The 20,226-nt window shown below is 51.7% G+C and overlaps 1 protein-coding gene across 5 annotated transcripts; it reads left to right on the top strand.

The window, feature by feature from the left end:
- The first annotated feature begins 940 nt into the window (after positions 1-940).
- LOC147353944 (cell adhesion molecule CEACAM6-like) lies at positions 941-12,296 on the top strand. 5 transcript variants are annotated; one of them, XM_086352853.1, is made up of 8 exons: positions 941-1,114; positions 1,993-2,352; positions 3,543-3,821; positions 9,278-9,389; positions 10,590-10,618; positions 10,938-10,969; positions 11,587-11,628; positions 11,873-12,296. In XM_086352853.1, the coding sequence occupies exons 1-8, from the start codon at positions 1,051-1,053 to the stop codon at positions 11,936-11,938; spliced, it is 984 nt and encodes a 327-aa protein (XP_086208979.1). In that variant the 5' UTR covers positions 941-1,050; the 3' UTR covers positions 11,939-12,296. The 5 variants fall into 5 exon arrangements, with proteins under 5 accessions (XP_086208979.1, XP_086208978.1, XP_086208983.1 ...); XM_086352852.1 differs by having other exon boundaries at positions 952-1,114; positions 10,884-10,969; XM_086352857.1 differs by lacking the exons at positions 9,278-9,389; positions 11,587-11,628; positions 11,873-12,296 and having other exon boundaries at positions 952-1,114; positions 10,938-10,958.
- The last annotated feature ends 7,930 nt before the right edge of the window (positions 12,297-20,226 follow it).

Below are 20,226 nucleotides of genomic sequence, written 5' to 3'. Positions count from 1 at the left end.
ACACTCGGTTCTGGGTCTCTGTCCCTGAAAACAGATGCCAGGCTGGTGACACTGGAAAGTGGAGGTCAGGTCCCCTCTCCAGTCATCGCTCATCTGACTCCTTTCTCTCCTCCAGAGTCAGTGTGACCTTGAGGGTGGAGTAAATGCAGTCTTCTCAGATATTTGAGAACAGGAAGACCCTGGGCATCCAGCTGGGTTTCTGTGTCCGGGAACAATTACCACCAACATTTGGAAACCGCTGGATCTGTGTGTTGTGCTGAGAGACCTCAGACCAAAACACAGCAGAGGCCAACACTGGGGTGGGTGGGGCAGCCTAACCGGTGTTCTGGGGTCTCAGCTGGGCTGGGCGAGCGTGTGACCTGGCGGCTGCTGAAACAGCATTTCTAAGGTGACACCTGGGGGTTCGAAGTCTTCATGAAGCTCCACAGGTGATTCCCACGCACCGTGGGGAAGACGTCCCTGTGACAACGTTCCTCATGCACCCCCCACCCCCAGGCTCCTCCTCTGAAGGGAAAAGCCAGAAAGGGATAACAGAAGGCTCTGAGGGAGGCTGAGTGTGCATCTGATCCAGAGCAGTGGGAACCTCGGGCCCGGACACCCCAAGGTTGTGCTTTTCCAGACAAGGGTGTGTGTGTGTGTGCGTGTGTGTGTATAGATGTGTGTGTATGTAGGTGTCTGCGTGTAGCTGTGTGTGTATGTATGTGTGTGGTGGGTATATGTGTGTAGATGTGTGTGTGTGTGTAGGTGGAGAATCACTGCTCTAGAAGGCAGGGGACTCAGCAGAGTTCAGGGAATAGAAATACAGACAGAGGGGGACGGGGGAGGGGGACCACCAGGGAGGGAAGGAGGAGAGGGGAGGCAGAGGGCGGGGCCTGGGCAGAGACCCCGCCCCAGGCCACGTGACCCAGCGACGTGCTCCTGCCCCCGGAGGAGGCCCAGCACACAGAGGGAAGGACAGCGGAGCTCACACAGCAGGCTGCAGTGCTTCTGAGCGTTTCTGGACCAGAAGTTCTCCTCCCAGAGAGAGGGACACAGTAGACAGCAGGCACCATGGAGCCCCGGTCGGGCACTGCAAGCAGGAGGCATGTCCCCTGGAACAGGCTCCTCCTGGCAGGTGAGAGGGGACGATTTTCAGGGAGTGGGCAGAGACTGGAGAACAAGAGACTGGCTGGTGTCTGGGGGAGACAGGGCTCTGAGAGGGGACACAGGGCTTGTGTTCACACCTGAGCGCAGAGGACAGGGGAGGGTGGGGGGCTCAGCCACAGGAGACTCTCCATGAACTAGAGCTGGTGAGGGGTGGGAAGACCTCAACTGCTGTAGGTTTCATGAGTTATTCTTCACTGAGCAGTAATTGTTGAAAACTGATGACAATAATAACAGTTTATTGTGTCAGTACAGAAAAACAACCAGAACAGTAAACTTTGTCCTTACCCGCACCCTTAGAAACTGACAAATAAACAGCAGGCTGTGGAATTCCTGGGACTTCTCCTTCCTTCATCCCCAGGTACTAATGACTGGAGCCTGGTCCTGGCCCTGGGTTTCAAGCAGGATCAGACAAGCCCCTGCCCTCACGGAGCCCACGCTCTGTGGGGAGGAAGACAGACAAGCAGAGAGATCGAGAGTGTGCTGGCAGGTGCTACAGGCGTCACGCAGGAAAGGGAGCGGGGAAGGGTCAGCAAGTGAGCACGGAGGGTCTTTACAGCAGTTGGTCGGGGCAAGGGGCATCTCCCAAGAGGCCCTGAGTGTGAGCAGGAGTGTGAGGGCAGTGAGGGAGTGAGCCAGGGGACAGCTGGGGAAACAGGAAAAAACGAGCCCAGAGGGGCTGAAGTGATGGGGGTCATGCTGCTGACCTTGAACCACACACACACATACATGCACACACACCCACACTAAGGCTGAGGGATGAAGAGACCTGCTCAGGACCCAGGGCACCATTTTCCCATCCCCCACATAGGTCACAATATTAACTGATTTCTCTCTCTTCCCTCCTAGTCTCCCTCTTAACTTTCTGGACCCCGCCCACCACTGCCCAGCTCACTATTGAAACGATGCCCCCCCTTGCTGCAGAAGGGTCGGATATTCTTCTACTTGCCCACAACCTGACAGAGAATCCTCTAGCCTATGCCTGGTACAGAGGAGAAAGGGTAGACAACAGCCAGCTAATCGCATCATATAGGGTAGACACTAACGCAACTACCAAAGGGCCTGCACACAGCGGACGGGAGACACTTTACCCCAGCGGAACCCTGCTGATCCAGAGCGTCACCCAGAAAGACACAGGCTCCTACCTCCTGCTCATTACAAAGGATGATTTACAGACAGAAAGACAAACTGGACACCTCCATGTACTCCGTGAGTGCCTCCTCTCTGACCTCGGGGTGTTGGGGGATGAATTCTGTTCTGACTAACCCGGATGGCACCTCCATCCCCTCTGCATTGTGTCCCGTGTTGGGGTTTGAACATTCAGTGCAGCGCGCACACTGTGGAGACCAACTCCAAAGGGTCAGAAATGCTTTCCAGGAAGCCAGGCCCTGCAGACACTGTGTAGAGAGAAGGACGGTCTGATGAGGGACTCGGCAGAGGGAGAGCACTCTTAGTCAGCCCCCTGGGCCCCTCCCCGTGACCATGACCCTGAGGAAGACCCTGCAGGACTCAGGGAAGACCCTGGCCTGAGGGCCCCCAGGGATCCTCACAGAGAAGCTCAGCCCCAGGAAGTCCCTCCCAGACCCTGTCCCAGGGCTCCTGCCTCCAGTGACCCTGGGAAGCCTGTGCCAAATCTGGAGGCTCCAAGCTGGTCACCAGCCAGGGCTCAGCCCCAAGAGCCACCTCCGTGCAGGGGCACAGTCTGGTCCTACTCATGAGACTCAGCATGGACAGCACACAGGTACGAGGTCCCCAGGAATCAAGCAAATGCCCTAGGGGACTTAGAGACGCCAGAAAAATCTCAGCACCCCCAGAGAGGAACACAGAAAGGAAGACACTGCTGGCAGCTCCTCCACCACAGGGTGCTGCCCAAGGAGCTCTCTCCTGACGCTGGTTGGTGAAAACTCGGAGATATGTGAGGCGGTCTTTGAATCTACCCTGTTCTGTCCACCACTAAACGCTGCTGCACAATCAACCCCGAAGGAAGCCTGTGCTTCTCCCAGACATAGAGCAGGTGGCCTCACACTCACTGAGCTCAGGTCCCCATGCATTTGTCCTGCCACACACAAGCCTGCCTTATTCTTTAAAGTCTGGCTGAGAGGCGAAGGATGCCAATTTTGTTGAAAGATGCTTTCAGAGGAGCCAAAAGTATAAGAAAGTGAGAGTGTTAATCGTTCAGTCACGTCCTACTCTTTCCTATTCCATGGACTGTAGCCCACCAGGCTCCTCTGTCCATGCAATTCTCCAGGCAAGAATATTGACTGGGTGGCAATTCCCTTCTCCAGGGGATCTTTCTGACCCAGGGACTGAACCCAGGTCTCCTGCACTGGCAGGCAGATTCTTTACTGTCTGAGCCACCAGGGAGGCTCAGGGCAATGTCCTCTCTGTTATCTGCACAGCGGTGCTACCCACACCCATCATCACCAGCAACAACTCCAAGCCCTGGGAGCACAAGGACACTGTGGTGTTAACATGTGGACCTGAGACTCAGAACACCTCCTACATGTGGTGGATCAGCAATCAGAGCCTCCCCAAGAGCACCAGGCTGGAACTGTCCGAGGACAAGAGGACTCTCACAGTGGTCACCGTCACAAGGAAAGAGAAAGGACCCTATGTGTGTGAAACCCGGAACCCAGTGAGCATCAGCCGCAGTGACCCATTCACCCTGGATGTCCTCTGTGAGTAACCTCTGTTCCTATGTGGCCTGAGCTGCCCACCCAAATGCATACTGCCAGAGGCCAATCCACACCCCTCCCTCTCAGGTCCGAGTACATGGGCCATCACCCCTGGACACCCAGACTGGCCATGACTTCCTGTCCCAGGCAAGCCCAGGCAGGTCCACCTTGAATGAGGACAGGGAGGGGATGGGCTGCTCTGTGTGGGTGGCTGAGGATCACCAGAATATGATGGGAGAAACAAATTAACGTCAGACTCACAATGAGTGAGCATGAAGGACCCAGGGGCCCCAATACAGACCAGGAACTTGCCTTCCCTCTGATTGCACCATGTGTGGCCTTTCTGCTCTTTGCTCCAAACGGTCCGATCACCCCACCACTACCCCTCAGACTCCTCTGACCATCCAGAGGGGAACCTCAACCTCTCCTGCCACACAGCCTCTAACCCAGCCACACAGCGCTCCCCGCTTGTCAGTGTGAGGCCCCAGGAATACACCCAGGCTCTCTCTATTCCCAATCACAACATGTACTCTCAGATCCTACATTCTCTGACTGTCCTGGATAGCCCCACAGTCAGAAGATCAAGGTTCCCAGGGCTGATAGCACAGAGCTGTCTAGTACTAGAGTGTTGTCCCAGCAACCAGGCAAGGGTCCCTCTTGTGTGATCTGGGGGTCAGAGGAGATGTGCGATCATCTCTTTCCCGTTGCCACCTGAACAAAGACCCAGGGCCTTCCTCACAGTCATCTTTACAGAGGTCTTGGGCCCCAAGACTGAGGAGGGAGCAAGACCCAGGCCCCTGACCCACTCTCAGCAGTCACCCCTCTGTCTCTCCACAGACCCAGTGGCACGGCCTTCCCTCCAAGTCAGCAACACCACAGTCCCAGAACATGAGGGCCCCGTGGTCCTGACCTGCCTCACAGATGAGACTGGGGTCTCCATACGCTGGCTCTTCAAAGGCCAGAGTCTCCTCCTCGCAGACAGGATGACACTGTCCTCAGACAGCAGCACCCTCACCATAGACCCCGTCAGCAGAGAGGACGCCGGGGCTTATCAGTGTGAGGTCTCCAACAGGGGCAACTCCAGCAGAAGTGGCCCCCTAGGGTGAGGGTGACCTGTGAGTGACCACTGTCGCCTCCTGTCTTAGTCGTTCAGTGGTGTCCGACTCTTTGTGACACCACGGACTTGAGCTCACTAGGCTACTCTGTCCATGGGATTTCCCAGGCAAGAATCCTGGAGTGGGTTGCCATTCGCTACTCCAGGGTACGTCCTGACCCAAGGATCGATCCCGTGTCTGCTGCACTGCAGGCAGTCTTCCCGGCTAAGCCTCCAGTGAAGTCCATTTTCACTGGATAAGCTTCTTTTATTAAGTCCACCAACAATTAGCCTATCATCTCATTTCCTTCACTTCAAGCAATTAGAACATGTGCTGTCTCTCCCCTCCTCATCCCCTGATTTCTCCTGGCCCTCTGCTGTGAAGCCTCGTTGCCAAGACCGCTGGAAGCAGCACTAAAATCAGTACCTGGGACTTCCTGGGCAGTCCAGTGGTTAAGACTCCACCTTCCACTGCAGGGGTTGCTGTGACCTCCTCCAGGGGATCTTCCCCACCCAGGGATTGGATCTGTGTCTGTTATGCCTCCTGATTGGCAGGTGGGATCTTTACCACTGGTGCCTCCTAGGAAGCCCTGGTGAGTCATAAAGCCTAAATCTCCTTTTTCTTATGTGTACAGTGGTGTTTGTTATGCACTTTATAGAGCTTTGTGAATACGCGCTCCGATGAAGGTGGAAATTACAGCAGACATGTTCAGGCAGTAAGTGTCAGGATGTTAGTTCGCACTGTTGTGATTGCAGGCTTGCTGCCACACTCAACTCCAGGTCCCTCCACTTGGCTTTCTTAGTTGCACCATCGTCTCTACAGTGGAAGTGACACCGTTTCTTCACAGGATGGGCGGTGGTCATGTGTGGTGAGAGCTGGGGGCCTTGAGGACTGTACTTTGTGCAACATAAACTCCTATGACTGCGTGTTGTCTGTTGGTCGGTTAGGTCTCTGGTTTACAGTGTTCTCACGGTCTCTAGTTGTCAGTGAAATCTCTCTGACTGCTGTGTCCATTATTGAAAGTGGGGTGTTGTAGTGTCAGTGTTATGACCGAGCTATTTCTCCCCTCGATGCTGTCCATTTTTGATTCACAAATCTGGTGTTGTTGGGTGCATAATGCTTATAATTGTTCTATTTCCTTGATGGATGGAAACTTTTCTTGATATGCAAGGTCCTAATGTCTCTTGCAGGCTTTTTTGATTTAGAGATGATTATAGCAGACACTCATACAGCCACCACAGTTCTCTTTTTATTGCTATTTGCATAGAATATCTTTTTCCAGCCTTACTTCAACCTTCTATGTTTTTGTATCTAAAGTGAGTCTCATGAAGAGAGTATAGAGAGGGGTTATAATTTTTATCCATTCTGTCAACCTCTGCCTTTAATTTGAAGGTTGAGGCTATCTATCATTCAAATACTTCCCAATAAGAAAGAGCTTCTGCCATCTAGCTATTTGTTATATGTCTTACATGCTTTATTCATTAATTCCTCTATTACTTCCTCTTTGGTATTTAGATGATTTCCTTTCATATGTGTCATTTTGATTCTGTTCTTCCCCTTTCCAATGTATTTCAGTTCTTTTCTTAGCGCCTAACTTGAAGATGACAGTTATATCTTAAACACATAACTATCGAGTTGAAATACCAACCAGATCTATGATGTATATTACAAACAAGGTGCTCCTGTGCATCTCCATCGCCTCCATATTACACACTTGTTGTCATATATTTCAGCCGTCCTTGTACAATATATGCCCGTTATATAGATTTATAAACATTGTCTCATGTAATATCTTTGAAATAAAAAACAAAAATGAGCAATTATATAAAAGACAATAATACCGGCTCAGATAAGATAGCTACCTATTGTGTAATTTGACCACTCTTGTCTAGGTTGCCTGTGGCTCTGAGTTACCGTGTAATGTTTGTTCAGTCATCTTAAAGGCTTCCTTTCACACTTCATATATGCTGTGTCTCCAAGGAATGAGTTCCCTCGACTGTTGTTTATCTGGAAAAGTCCTAATTTGAGCTTCATTGAAGGAGAGCTTCTCTGTACATTGCTTCGCCGGTTGACAGTCTTGCTTTTAGGACTTCAGTCGGTCATCCCAACGCCTTCTGATGTGGAATTTGCTTTTCACACTGTTGAAGATCTGCTGCACACGCTGAGTCACTCCTCTCTCGCTGCGTTTTTCACTTCCTCTTTCCCTCGGTCTCTCAACATTTTGACTCTATTGTGTCACAAAGTCTATATCTTGAGTTACCCCTTTTTGGAGTTCCTCAACCATCTCTAATATGTGATCTCATCTACTTTTGGAGGTTTTAAACCATTCATTTTTATATATATTTTTCATTGTTTTTCCCTCTCTCTTCTCCTTCAGGAACTGCCATCCTGCATATGTTTGTCCACCTGATGGAGTTCTGCATAATACTTTGCCTGGAGTCACTATTTGCCTTTTTTTTTTCCCTTTCTACTCCCCAGTCTGAGTAACTTCTTTTTTTCTATCTTCGTGTTCACAGATGCTTTCTTCTACCTGCTCAGACGTGCTGAGGAATCGCCCTTCTAAGTTATTGTTTTCACTTCCTATTCTTCAGCTCCAGATTTTCTTCAACCCTGTTTAAATAATTTAACAATGAGGAAGAACACATCTTTCTTGAGAAGCAGGTGCTCCTCAGACCTGACCAATGTGGAGACAGCCATCCCCTCACACTGTGCACTCCAGTGCTTTAGACATGGACACTGATTATGTGGCTACTGGGTCAATCTCAGACAAGCACACTAGGAGCAGAAAACCACAAAGAGAGGAGGCTAGTTGTGGACCCTGAGAAGGAAGGCTCATCCCACGAACTCTCAGATGGCATCAATCAAGGAACTGGACTTCTCCTCAAGTTTGAAGTACTCCCTTCCCTCTCTAGGGGCTTCTCATGTGGGGCTAGTGGTAAAGAACCTGCCTGCCAATGCTAATGCAGGAGACTAAGGGATGCAGGTTTGATCCCTGGGCGTCAGGAAGATCCCCTGGAGGAGGAAATGGCAACCCACTCCAGTATTCTTGCCTGGAGAATTCCATGGACAGAGGAGGCAATCCCAATGATCTGGAACCACAGACAAAGGTCATGCTCTTTGGTAATCAATCCCTCCCTCTTAGAAATCCCATGAGCCTTCCAATCTGGATGTAATAAGACCAAGTGATATGGGGACAAGCATCCAATGGTCGGTGAAACAATGAGCAGAGTTTACGGCTCACTGAGAAGGTGATGCTGTCCCAGACAAGCAACAGTGTCAGGACAGAGGATGCAGGGTCTGATCAGTGTGGGGTCTCCTCCCAGTCAGAGTCTGCCAATGTGATCCAGTGCCCCACTGAGCACTATAGTGACCTTCCACACCTCTCCATCTTCCCTTGTAATTTCACTGGAAATGGGTGTGTAATGAATGCAAATCATGAGGATGTGGGTAGTCTCCTTTTGGAGCCTGTAGAGCAATGTGTTTAATTAATTATGCAAAACTTAGCTAATTTTGTCATAGTTTGCTTACTGTTTGTGAGAACTGTTTGACTGTAGGCAAGGTACTGGATCTTGTGCCTCCGTTTCCCCGTCTGTAAAACTGGAGAAGAAGAGCTGGATCTTAGGGCTGCTGTGAGGATGGTCACTAGGAAGGGAATGAGATTAAAATTCTTCTGTAGGTAAAATTCTTACCCACACAGAGTGGGCAGGTAAGAAGTGTTCACAGAGGATATTTTGGATTTCAGCGTTGTGGGTTTTGGCTGTAGAGTCAAACAACTCAGTTACATTTCTGTTCCACCTGATCCTAGCTCTGGGGCCTCCATTCCTTTATGGAAGAACTGTGTGTCTCAAATCTGTGCATGCACAGCGGGGATGACAACCCCTCCCTCGTGGGGATGGAAAGATCAGAAAAAATGGGTGTAAAGGATTCCCCACTTTGCCAGTCGCACAGGAGTACCTGGAAACAGTTCATTAATATTATTACTACTAATCAATGTTGGGTGGACTGGAGAGGAACTACCCTCTAAGACCGACAGTTGTGATGGAAACAAAAAATCAGAGGGAGGGCGCATAATGTGAGAAGAAAAGAGTCCTTCAAAGGAAAATGAACAGGACATGGAGATGGCTACAGTGAGAGAATGGAGAGCTAGAGCAAGTCCAAGGTTTCAAATCTGACGAAGAGGGAAATGATGCAGCCTCGTGCAGTGGGAGAGTCAGGAGGACACTGTGATGACAAAACACGCAACCACACAGGCCTCAGAGCATTTCCTTCCACCTAACCAGGCCCTCTCCCTGTAAGACTCCTCTTGGTATTGCCTCCAGTGAACTCGGACCCCATTTCCCCTCTCTCTTTCTCTTCTGCTTTCAGGGCGAGAAAACACCCGAGCCCTCGGTGTGGGGGCCATTACTGGCATCGTGATTGGGGTCCTGCTTGTGCTGACGCTGCTGGCTGTCCTGGGGTGTTTCATTTTCCTTCACAGGTACAGTGGCATTCCCAGATGCTGCCCCCACCCCCAGGTTGACCCTAGTCCTAGAGGAAGGACACCCCATCCTCCAATTTCCGGCCTGGATCTCCAGGACCTCCCCACTTCCCCACGGGTATTCTCTCTCGTCCTTCAGTTCCTGCCTCACCAGGTATTGACCTGTGGCAGCTTCCTTAGCACCATCCTCATTTATTTTGTTATTTAGTCGCCAAGTTGTATCCATCTCCTTTGCCACTCCATGAACTCCTCTGTCCATGGAATTTCCCAGGCAAGAATACTGGAGTGGGTTGCTATTTCCTTCCCCAGAGAATCTTCCTGGCCCAGGGATCGAACCTGTGTCCCCTGCATTGGCAGGTGGATTCTTTACCTCTGAGCCACCAGGGAAGGCCCATCTATCAGTTAACACAATTAAGACACCTCCTTGTCCTCGTTCCATATATGTAGGCTGGCAGGTAGTAAGTACTCAGAAAAAGGTATCTCTTCCTGTATATTTAAATCCACCTACTCTGATGAGGGGCAGTCACAGGGCCAGGACCTGAGGGTCGTCTTCGCCAAGTCCACACTTGGCCAGAGAGTGGAAGTTTGGACAGGCCAGGTGGGGTCAAATGCCCCCACGTGGCAGATGCATTAACAACACCCCTGATGCATGAGACAGAACGTCGTGCCAGGTCCGCAGGTGGTGGGATGTCTTTACACTTAAGGTCCAGGTAGATGGAGACAGAGGACAAGGCCACTGTCACATTTCAGCAGCTCCTGGGTGAGGGCAGGTGGCCACAGCAGCGACACTGCCCTCAGTGAGATCCCAGAGTCTCTGGCTGACCGCTTTCCTCCCCGTGCACTGGCCCTGCTCTCTCCATAAGCGTGATGAATCCACTCAGACAAAGCTTTGGATGGATGGACGCCTTTCCCAGAGCCTTGGTCCCTTCAGTGGCCACTTTCTCCTGAACCCTATTAGCCTATGGTCCTGCCCCTCTGGACTCAGGGCAGAAATGGCTTCTTAAGGACTTTCCTCAGTGTCCTTACTGGGCCCTCCCCTCCGAAGCAGCCTTGGTGGAGAAAGGAGGTGTCCAGCCCCTGCTTGGACATTCAGATCCTCCTGTCCCGTGTTCTGACAACAAAGCCTTGACCTCCGTCTACACTCCTCACAAATATGCCTGTTTTGTTTTTCTTTCCTAACCCCGGCTGCCTGCACAACAGAGGGAACTGGCCCCCAGCGTCCACCTCAGGTGAGTGTCTGTTCAGCCCAGGACAGCGGGGAGCCCCGGTCAGGCCCTGCCATGTCTGTTCCTGCCTGCCACCCCCAGGGTCTCTGGCCCTTTCTCTGGGGCTTCAGCACAGGGGATCCAATTGGCTAGTCTGCTTTTCCTATGGGTTATCATCCTGGGAGGCTCCCTCGCCCTCACTGGGGCCTGAAATTGCCAGAGGTTCTCTCCCTTGGTGGGGATCTTTCTCCCATGGTTCTCCGGAAGGTGGACATCCAACCTCTCCTAGGAGAATGGGCTAAGCTTCCTCACATGCTCAGTGGTAACTCCTGTCTCCTCCCAGGAGGTGGTCCCTCTGGCAGCTCTGTCTCCCAGGTAAGTACATTCCTTCCTTGTCTCTTCTCCCAGCGTCCCCGCTTCACAAGCTCTGGGCAGGGGGACTGTCCAACCCAGAAGCACTGTGAGACACCCTTCACTCGAGGGTAGTTGAAAGTCACTCAGTCATGTCCAGTCTTTGTGACGCCATGGACTGTAGCCTGCCAGGCTCCTCTGTCCATGGATTTCTCCAGGCAAGAATACTGGAATGAGTTACCATTGCCTTCTCCAGGGGATCTCCCTGACCCAGGGATCGAGCCTCGGTCTCCCACATTGCAGGCAGACTCTTTGCCTTCTGAGCCACCAGGGAAGCTCATCAGAGTAGTTAGAACATGGCAAGTCCCACCAAGCTGGGAGCTGGATGCACTTCAGGGACATGACCACCCACAACCTTATGCAGAGGCTGCTCTGGTCCCCTGACTAGAACTCAGGAGAACCTTGGAGTTCAGCCAGGAAGAGAGTGGGCACTGGATCATCCGTCAGGGGAGCTAGGCTAACAAGGGTGGGAAACAGAGCCCAGATAGGATTTGGGGTCGGGGTTCCAGGCTTGGAGATGGCTGGTCGGGAGAAATGACTCTCTTTCCCTCTCCTCTGATGCCCACTTCCTCCATGCCCAGGCCTCCCTACCTGATGCCAGGCCACCAGCTCCCATCTACCAGGTGAGTGTGGGGATCCAAGTTCTGGTTCCATAGCCCAGAAGGCAAAGGAAGTGCCCCCTGCACACCTGGCTGTGTTTGGAGGTCCAAGAAATAGCAGGAAAGATGGAGAGGGGATGAAGGGGAGGTGGGTCTGGACCAAAAACCTCTGACACGAACAGACCCTGGGTAACCCGGGGCTGGGAAGTCCCTGGGAAGTCATCTAAGAAGGTTACATGAGCTGGAAGGCATCGGTTTTCTTTTGCAGGAATTACTACACCCCGACACAGACGTTTACTGTAATATCAGCCACAAAGCAGATGCGGGTCCTTAGTTCCTCCAGACACGTCTCCTTACGGACTGTGTGAAAGAGCTTACCTGAGACCCAAGACCCGAGTGAGGTCAAGAGGAAGAGCCTGAGGCAGAGAACCAGCTCTGAGATCTGAGGCTATTCAGGAACCTGGGCCCAGGCTCAGGGTCCTCCTGGATTCCTGGCAACACTGACAGGCTGCCCTGAAGCCTGGATGGACCAGAACTCAGGCTGCGATTCCCACAGTGGGGGGAGGTTCAGCAGGGCAAGTGACTGGTCCTGTGACCCACGGTGGACCACCAGAGAGATCTGAATCAAGAGCACTTTCCTTCCCCTGGTTGCAAAATATACTGCCCTTGGGTCTTGTCCAGCAAGAAATTCACCTGAATCTCTGCTCTGGTCTCTCCATGGTTGCTCAGGGAAAGTATTAGCTCTAGTTACCTGACCTCCCCATCTATTCCCTGGGGGAAAGGAAGGGGAAGATTCTGAGAATGGAGGGAGGGGGCATGCTAACAGGAAAGGAGGGTCACCAGACCCTTGGCAGCCACATGGGCACTCGGCAGTCCTCACACTGCCCTGGGGTCCCAGACACCTCCCAGTGCTTGCTCACTTGGCATGGAGTCTCTGGAGCACAGAATATGGGACCGTCTGAGACCCACTAGAACACGAGTCAGGAAGGATGAGTCGTGGGTGAGACAACTTTTATGGGTGAGGCCCCTTTGCAGCCTCTTGGTGTCCTGAGCCCTTGGCCATCCTCACCAAGCCCTGCTGGCCCCAACTTGTGCTGCCTCAATTGAGTTTTTTTTGTTCAGTTGCTAAGTTGTGTCTGAGTCTTTGGGACCCCATGGACTGCAGCACGCCAGGCTTCCCTGTTCTTCACTATCCCCCAGAGATTGCTTCAACTAATCTCCACTGAGTCAGCGATGGGACAGGAACTTTTGTCTGTCCCCAGATCAAGGATCCAGAATGCCTTCTCTCTCCATGGGTTTCTGTTGTTTCCCTAAGGGCCTAAGCCCTGAGGACCTCGTTCCCTTTGGGGGACCCAGAGGAGCAATCAGAGTCACCAAAGTAAGAGGGACCCAGAAGCCATGCTCTGAGCAAGGTCCTCCCAGGAACTTCCCGTGACCTCTATCCACTTTCTGCTGGTTTCCACTTTGCTTTCCGACGCGGATCGTGAGCCTGCTCCCAACACACACACACGTCAGCCTCAGGGCAAAGGTGCAGGCTCTACCTAAAACTCAACCTGACTATGACGGCAAAGGGCTCACCTGTCTCCTCCTCAGTGTCCCAAGGGCCTTCCCACCCGGATCTCCCCTGCAGCCCCCACCACACACCTGGGCTAGCAAGTCTCAGTCTCTCCCTGAGGTCCCTGGGATAGGTCTGTTCTCATATAGTTCCGCTCGGATCAGGTGCCCACACTCACACAAACACAGCAGGTGTGTGCCCTAGGGCACAGAGCCCACAGTTGGCAAGCATGCTCTTGGCAAGCATGGCCAAGTATCATCTGTGCTGAGATGAGATGAGAGGTAAGAGAAACCACCTGCAAAGCTTCCGATCATGATTTAGGTCTAAATTACTTCTTATCCCCCCAGGCACACAGTCTTGGATGAGACAAGGTGACGCTTCTTGGTGTTCCTTACTGTTCTGTAACAAATGACCACAAATTTAGGGGCACAAACCACAGTGTCAATATGACGCTGTTCTTTCTGGATTCTACAGACAGTTCATTTCTTTGCCTTTCCAAGCTGTGAGAGGCTGCCTGCTTTCCTTGGTTCGTGGCCACTTCCTCCATCTTCAAAGCCAGCAGTGGAACATCTTAAAGGTCCCCAAGGTCTCCTTCCATCATCCCATCCCCTCTGGCTCTGCCTCTCCTGCCTTGGAACACTGTGAATGTATTGGACTCAGCCCAATACATCACCCACCATAATGTCCAAGTTACCCCACCATATCTCCCAAATACCCCACCATAGTCTCCCAGTCATGTGATCTGAATTTCATCTGTAGATTTCCTTAATAATGGGGCACATTTCTCAGATTGTGGGCTAGAAGTTGTGGACATCTCTTAGGGTTCTGTGCTCTGCCTCCCACTCCTCTCAAGGCCGTGGGCATCATCTTCCCTCGCTGCAATCTGCTCTGGGCAGCTTGGACTTTGTCAGGCCGATGTGGGGTCAAGTCCCGCCACGATGTCCACAGCAATCTCACTGGCCCTGAGCCCTGGAGATCGAGGCCAGTCCACACTCCCTGCAGCTCTCCCCACCCCTTCTTTCCAGTGAAGTGAAAGTTGTTCAGTCCGTCCAACTCTTTGCAACCCCATGGACTGTAACCCTCCAGGCACATCTGCCATGGGATTCTCCAGGCAAGAACACTGGAGTGGATAGCCATTGCCATCTCTGTAGATTCATCAAACCCAGGTCTCTGGGATTGCAGGAAGATTCTGTACTGTCTGAGCCACCATGGAAGCCTCTTCTTTTCTAGCAATGCCCAATTTTTCAGAATGGAAAGAAAGCAGATGTGACTCAAAGACCACAACTCCCAAGTCTCCAGGTGGCCTGTGTTCATCAGCACCATGGACAGTGTCTCTGCTGTGCTCAGCCCCCATCAATGGGAGGGGACGGCTGCATATCCTGCCCATTTCTATTCTATGACAAAGATGAACATAGTAGAATGTGTTCAGGGATAACCCGCTTTTCTCTAGTTTATGAATCGGGAGCACCTTCTCCTGTCTGTGTATTAGTTGTAGCTACAGCCATGATAACTCCCAGGTGAATGATCCTGCGCCCGGAGGGTGTCCTCAAGGAGGCTGAGAACTAACTTTGTCCTCTCAGAGTATCTCCCCGCTGCTGAGTGTCAGATAACCGGCTTGTCTACAACTTGGAGGGAACGTTTCATGATTAAGTCCTGACCCTCGGTACCTGACCTTGGAGACAGCCATCGCCTAGCCTGGAGGCCTCCTGAGCACAGCCTCCTGTTCCCTCATTCTCCAAATGATCCCCCCTCCCCCAGGGAGCAAGGCTGAGCAGAACGCCTGGGCTACCCTCCCAGCTTCTCCAGTCTGAGCCTCAAGCCTGGCGTGAGAGCTTTTGCCATCTCTCCACGCTTCCAACAGAGCAAGCGTCCTGCTGAAGAACAAGTGGGGCCTGAAGACCAGTCTCCAGGGTACAATCTGTCACCTGAGGGCTCCTCCGTCTGCCTGTGTACCCAAAGGAAGAGAAGGAACTAGGGCTCCACAGTCACCCCAAACTTCCTCTTCTCCATAAATGTACCATTGACAGGGGTAACTCTGACACCCAAACCCAGCACTATATTTCTCAATGACTCAGGTCTAACCCATCCAGCATCCCTAACAGTCATGCAAAATGCTCGAGACACCCAGTATAATGGTCACTGGATTACCAGGGCCTCCCCTATCTTCCATGGGGACAGACTCTGCAGGAATCACCTGGGCTCATGTGCACCACCTGTGGAACCATGGTGTTTAAATGGAGCAGCAGAGGGAGCTACTGAGGGTATCTCAGGGGTCCTGGCATCTGGCCAACCACAGAGGCGCAGCCACAGGACTTCGTGAAAAGATGAACGGAAGGATGGGTAGGGGATAAAGGAGGGATGGTGTGTGGGAAGAGAGGTGGACATATGGACACACGTGCTATCTCCTCACAGAATTTTTCCATAAAGGGTGAGGATGTTGGAAATGAACGTTTTCCTCTAGTCCCCATGCAGATGCAGTTTAGGGGATACAGTGGCACTCAGTGTGCACACATGTTAACCAGGACTCCAGTTCTAAGAGGAACCCTGAGCTGGGAGCTCGGACATGGAAGGATTCACCTGTCCTGCTTCTGCTGAGTCCACCGGCCAGCTCCAGGCCTGATGCAGGGAACTGCATGTCTGTGTGTCGAATGAATGAGCCCCTGGCTCACACTCCACGGGGGCCGAGATTTGTGGTGAGGATGTTCACTGCAGAGCAGATGCTCAGTGTGAAAGGCGGGATGCTCGCTACTGGCTGTTCCAGACTGAAAACAAATTTGCAGTGAAGTCACCCCAGTGGCAGAGCAGGTCCTCAGCCTGTGGAAAATCAATGTTTCAATGGTGTTCTGGATGTTTGAGAAAGAAGGAGTTGAAAAGAAGACCTCACAACTTCGGGAATAACATTTAATTCTGAACTACTCAGCAAATATTTTGTTTATTTTTTAATTTCCCCGCTGCACTGGGTCTTCATTGTTTTCCACCAGTTTTCTCTAGTGCGGTGAGCAGGGGCTACTCTTCGTTGCGATACGCCGGATTCTCATTGAGGTGGCTTCTCTACTCCCGAGCAGGGGCTCTCGGCAAGCAGACTTCAGTCGTTGCAGCTCGTGGGCTCAGAGCACAGACTCAGCAGTTCTGATGCATGGCCTTAGTTGCTCAAAAGCATGTGAAATCCTCCTGACCAAGGATGAAACCCGGGTCCCGTGCTTTGGCAGGTGGATTCCTATCCACTGAGCCACCAGGAAAGTTCTCTAAACAATGCCTAACTTGTAGATAGACACTGGTTCATCATGGCCGCCCCACACACGAGGTTTCCATATTTGAGTATGGGTAAATAAACAAGCGATGTATGTCATAGTTTTTTAATTTACAGACACAAAACCATAGGCTCTGTGCTCACTAGCCCTGCAGACACACAACCATAGGCTCTGTGTTCACTAGCCCTACAGACGCACAACCACCTGCTCTGTGCTCACTAGCCCTGCTGGTGTGACTTGGGCAGCAGGACTGTCACTGACCTTGCGGTTGTTCTAGTTGCTAAGTCATATGCAACTCTTTTGTGACCCCATGGATGTAGCCCGCCAGGCTCCTCTATCCATGGGATTTCCCAGCAAGAACACCAGAGTGGTTTGCCATTTCTTCTCCAGGAGATCTTCCTGAGGCAGAAATCAAACCCGAGTCTCCTAAACGGGGAGGAGGATTCTTTACCACTGCACCACCAGGGAAGTCCATGTTGCTGATGATCACTTGTTCAAACCCATGCAAGTTACAGCTGCTGCTGCTAAGTCGCTTCAGTCGTGTCTGACTCTGTGCAACCCCAAAGATGGCAGCCCACCAGGCTCTCCCATCCCTGGGATTCTCCAGGCAAGAACACTGGAGTGGGTTGCCATTTCCTTCTCCAATGCATGAAAGTGAAAAGTGAAAGTGAAGTCACTCAGTCGTGTCTGACTCTTAGTGACCCCATGGACTGCAGGCTTCCCGCTCCTCCACTCATGGGATTTTCCGGCAAGAGGACTGGAGTGGGATGCCCTTGCCTTCTCCGGCAACTTACAGTACCAAGTGTCAACCCTAATGGAAGCTATGGAAGCTGGGTAATTTTCATGTGTCCATGTGGGTTCATCAATTAATAAAATGTACACCTCGGGTGTGGCATGTTGAATACTGAGGAGACCCTACACTCATGGGCAGCAAGTATCTAGGAAAACTCCATACCTTCCCTCACTTTTGCTGTAAAACTGAAGCTACTATAAAAAAATAACCGTTACTACAACTGAACCACCCTGGCACCAACCCTTCTCAGGCTTAAGGAAGATGGAGATTCACCTTTGAAACTTCAAATATCAAAAGGTAAAAAGAAGTAAAAACAACCTAATAAATTAGAATACGAAAGAGCCCATTAGATCCTAATAATTTAGTTACAACAATCATCTACAGGGTGACAGGGACACTGAGTCCAGAGCTAGCATGCTTGATCCCTGTGTCCCTTTTGCTGAAAGAATCTCTGATCAGGGTCCTGTGGAGACGCCCCACCTTCCTTCTCACCATGAAGACCAGGTCCCCTGATGGGGCAGAGACAGAGAAGGCGGGAAGACGAGGTTCAGAATCACTGCACCACCCCTGGTCTTCCAATTCCACCTGGCCCTGCCCCCTGTGGAAGACACTAAAGGGGGTATGGGGGGAAAGGAAATGCAGCCTTTTCATGTCCACATGGACCCTCTGGATCAGGCAGGACACACGGACGTTTCCTCACCCTCCTCCTACTTACAGATGCTCCAGTCCTGCCCAAGGACTGAGAATGTTGCATCTGGATCCTTCCTCTTCTACAGAGAGAAATTGGCCTGGTATCAACACAAATCTCAACTGGATGAAATCTTGGAGTGGGGTATATAAGAGAAGATCTTGGACGAGAGATGTTGGAAATTCAGAGTGGGACATGATTCAGCATAAAGGATATGTAGTGTTGAAAGGGTTAGTCGCTTGGTCGTATACGATCCTTTGCGACCTCATGTCTGTAGCCTGCCAGCACCTCTGTCCCTGGGATTTGTAAGATGATATGTAAACACTTGACAAATACTTGAGTTGTCTTAGGAGAAAACCTCGAGTACTTTCCCATCGAGAAAAGTGAAGAGGAACTTTTCTCGAAGTTCCTCTTCGAAAATGAAGAGGAACTAAAAAGCCTCTTGATGACAGTGACAGAGGAGAGTGGGAAAATTGGCTTAAAGCTCAACATTTGGAAAACAAAGATCATGGCATCTGGTCCCATCACTTCATGGCAAATAGATGGGGAAACAGTGGAAACAGTGTCAGACTTTATTTTGGGGGGCTCCAAAATCACTGCAGATGGTGACTGCAGCCATGAAATTAAAAGACGCCTACTCCTTGGAAGGAAAGTTATGACCAACCTAGATAGCATATTCAAAAGCAGAGACATTACTTTGCCAACTAAGGTCCATCTAGTCAAGGCTATGGTTTTTCCAGTGGTCATGTATGGATGTGAGAGTTGGACTGTGAAGAAGGCTGAGCGCGGAAGAATTGATGCTTTTGAACTGTGGTGTTGGAGAAGACTCTTGAGAGTCCCTTGGACTGCAAGGAGATCCAACCAGTCCATTCTGAAGGAGATCAGCCCTGGGATTTCTTTGGAAGGAATGATGCTAAAGCTGAAACTCCAGTAGTCTGGCCACCTCATGCGAAGAGTTGACTCATTGGAAAAGACTCTGATGCTGGGAGGGATTGGGGGCAGGAGGAGAAGGGGAAGACAGAGGATGAGATGGCTGGATGGCATCACCGACTCGATGGACGTGAGTTTGAGTGAACTCCAGGAGTTGCTGCTGGACAGAGAGGCCTGGCGTGCTGCGATACATGGGGTCGCAAAGAGTCAGCGACTCAACTGAGCTGAACTGAACTTTCCCTTCGACACTCCCCTCTGTGGCCGCCAGAGGGCGGCAGAGCTCCTCCATAGTCTGGAGCCTCCACAGGGCTGCCCACCTCCTTCCCACTTAGCAGCTCCCACCGCCCAGCAGCCTCTGACCCTCACCAACCTACTCCGTCCACAGTCCTCTCCACTCTCCCAGTTCCCCACACTGGACTCTGGCAGCTCCTCCTCCCAGCCAGGCCCACCTGAAGGCCAGACTCCCCTCAGGTAGCTCTGCCCTCTGAGCCCCATCCTTCTCTGCTGAGGGTCTGCTCACCCTTCACATCTCAGTCAAAAGATCACTTTCGCAGGGGTGCCTTCCATGACACCCAGTCCAGCTGAGATTCCATGACAGACTCCGGACCCTTTCCTTTCCACCAGACGCTTCCCTTTCAGTCTATCCCTCCATCATAATTAGCTCCTTTTTTCCAGGATTTTCTCTGAGTGTCTGTCTCCCCGTCACAAGGTCAGGTGTGTGAGCTCGAAGTCCAAGTCTATCCTATTCTCTGGACACCAGGACACAACCCAGGGCTGACAGGTCACACATGCTCAATAAATACTCTTTAAATAGATAAGGGAATCTGCATGACAGAAGCCAGAACTCACACCCCCCACCCAGTGTGACACCGAGGGGTCAGAGAATATTCCTTGTGGACACAGGGGTTCTGGCATCAGAGTGGGAGGAGACCTGCCAGTGCCCATAGCTGCTCCAGGACGGAACTTTATTCCTCCTGGAGTCAGGAGTGAGGACAGGGGCCTCTTAAGTGTGAGGAGTCAGACCTCTGCTCATTCCCAGATAATCACACCCTCTTCCATCTCTACTCAGGAGAATCTTCTAGTCTCCCTGGAGGGCCTGGGCTGGCACCTTGAGTCCTTCCCCTTCTCTCGGAGACCTGACCTGGCTCAGACTCCCGATCCTCCATCCCAAGGGAGTCACCACAGGGGAGGGGGAGCCCCAGCATGAACTCACAGGAATTGGGGAGCAGCTCCTCATCCCAAGGTCCCTGATCTGTGGGGACACCTGGGTCTGGTCCCTGGAGACATCTCAGCCCCTCCCCCTAAGGCATCCTGGGAAAGGAGGGGAACTTCCGGAACAGAGGAACATAGCTTCTGCAGTTGATTTATCCCAGGGGGACTGGAGTCCCACGGGGGTCTTCCCTCC

The sequence above is a fragment of the Bos grunniens genome, chromosome 18 (assembly GCF_055505025.1).
Source record: "Bos grunniens cultivar Pamir isolate PY7600 chromosome 18, Bosgru_T2T1.0, whole genome shotgun sequence".
Taxonomy (NCBI): domain Eukaryota; kingdom Metazoa; phylum Chordata; class Mammalia; order Artiodactyla; family Bovidae; genus Bos; species Bos grunniens.
Note: the sequence above shows the minus strand (reverse complement) of the source record. Positions and strands in the feature narration are given on the sequence as shown.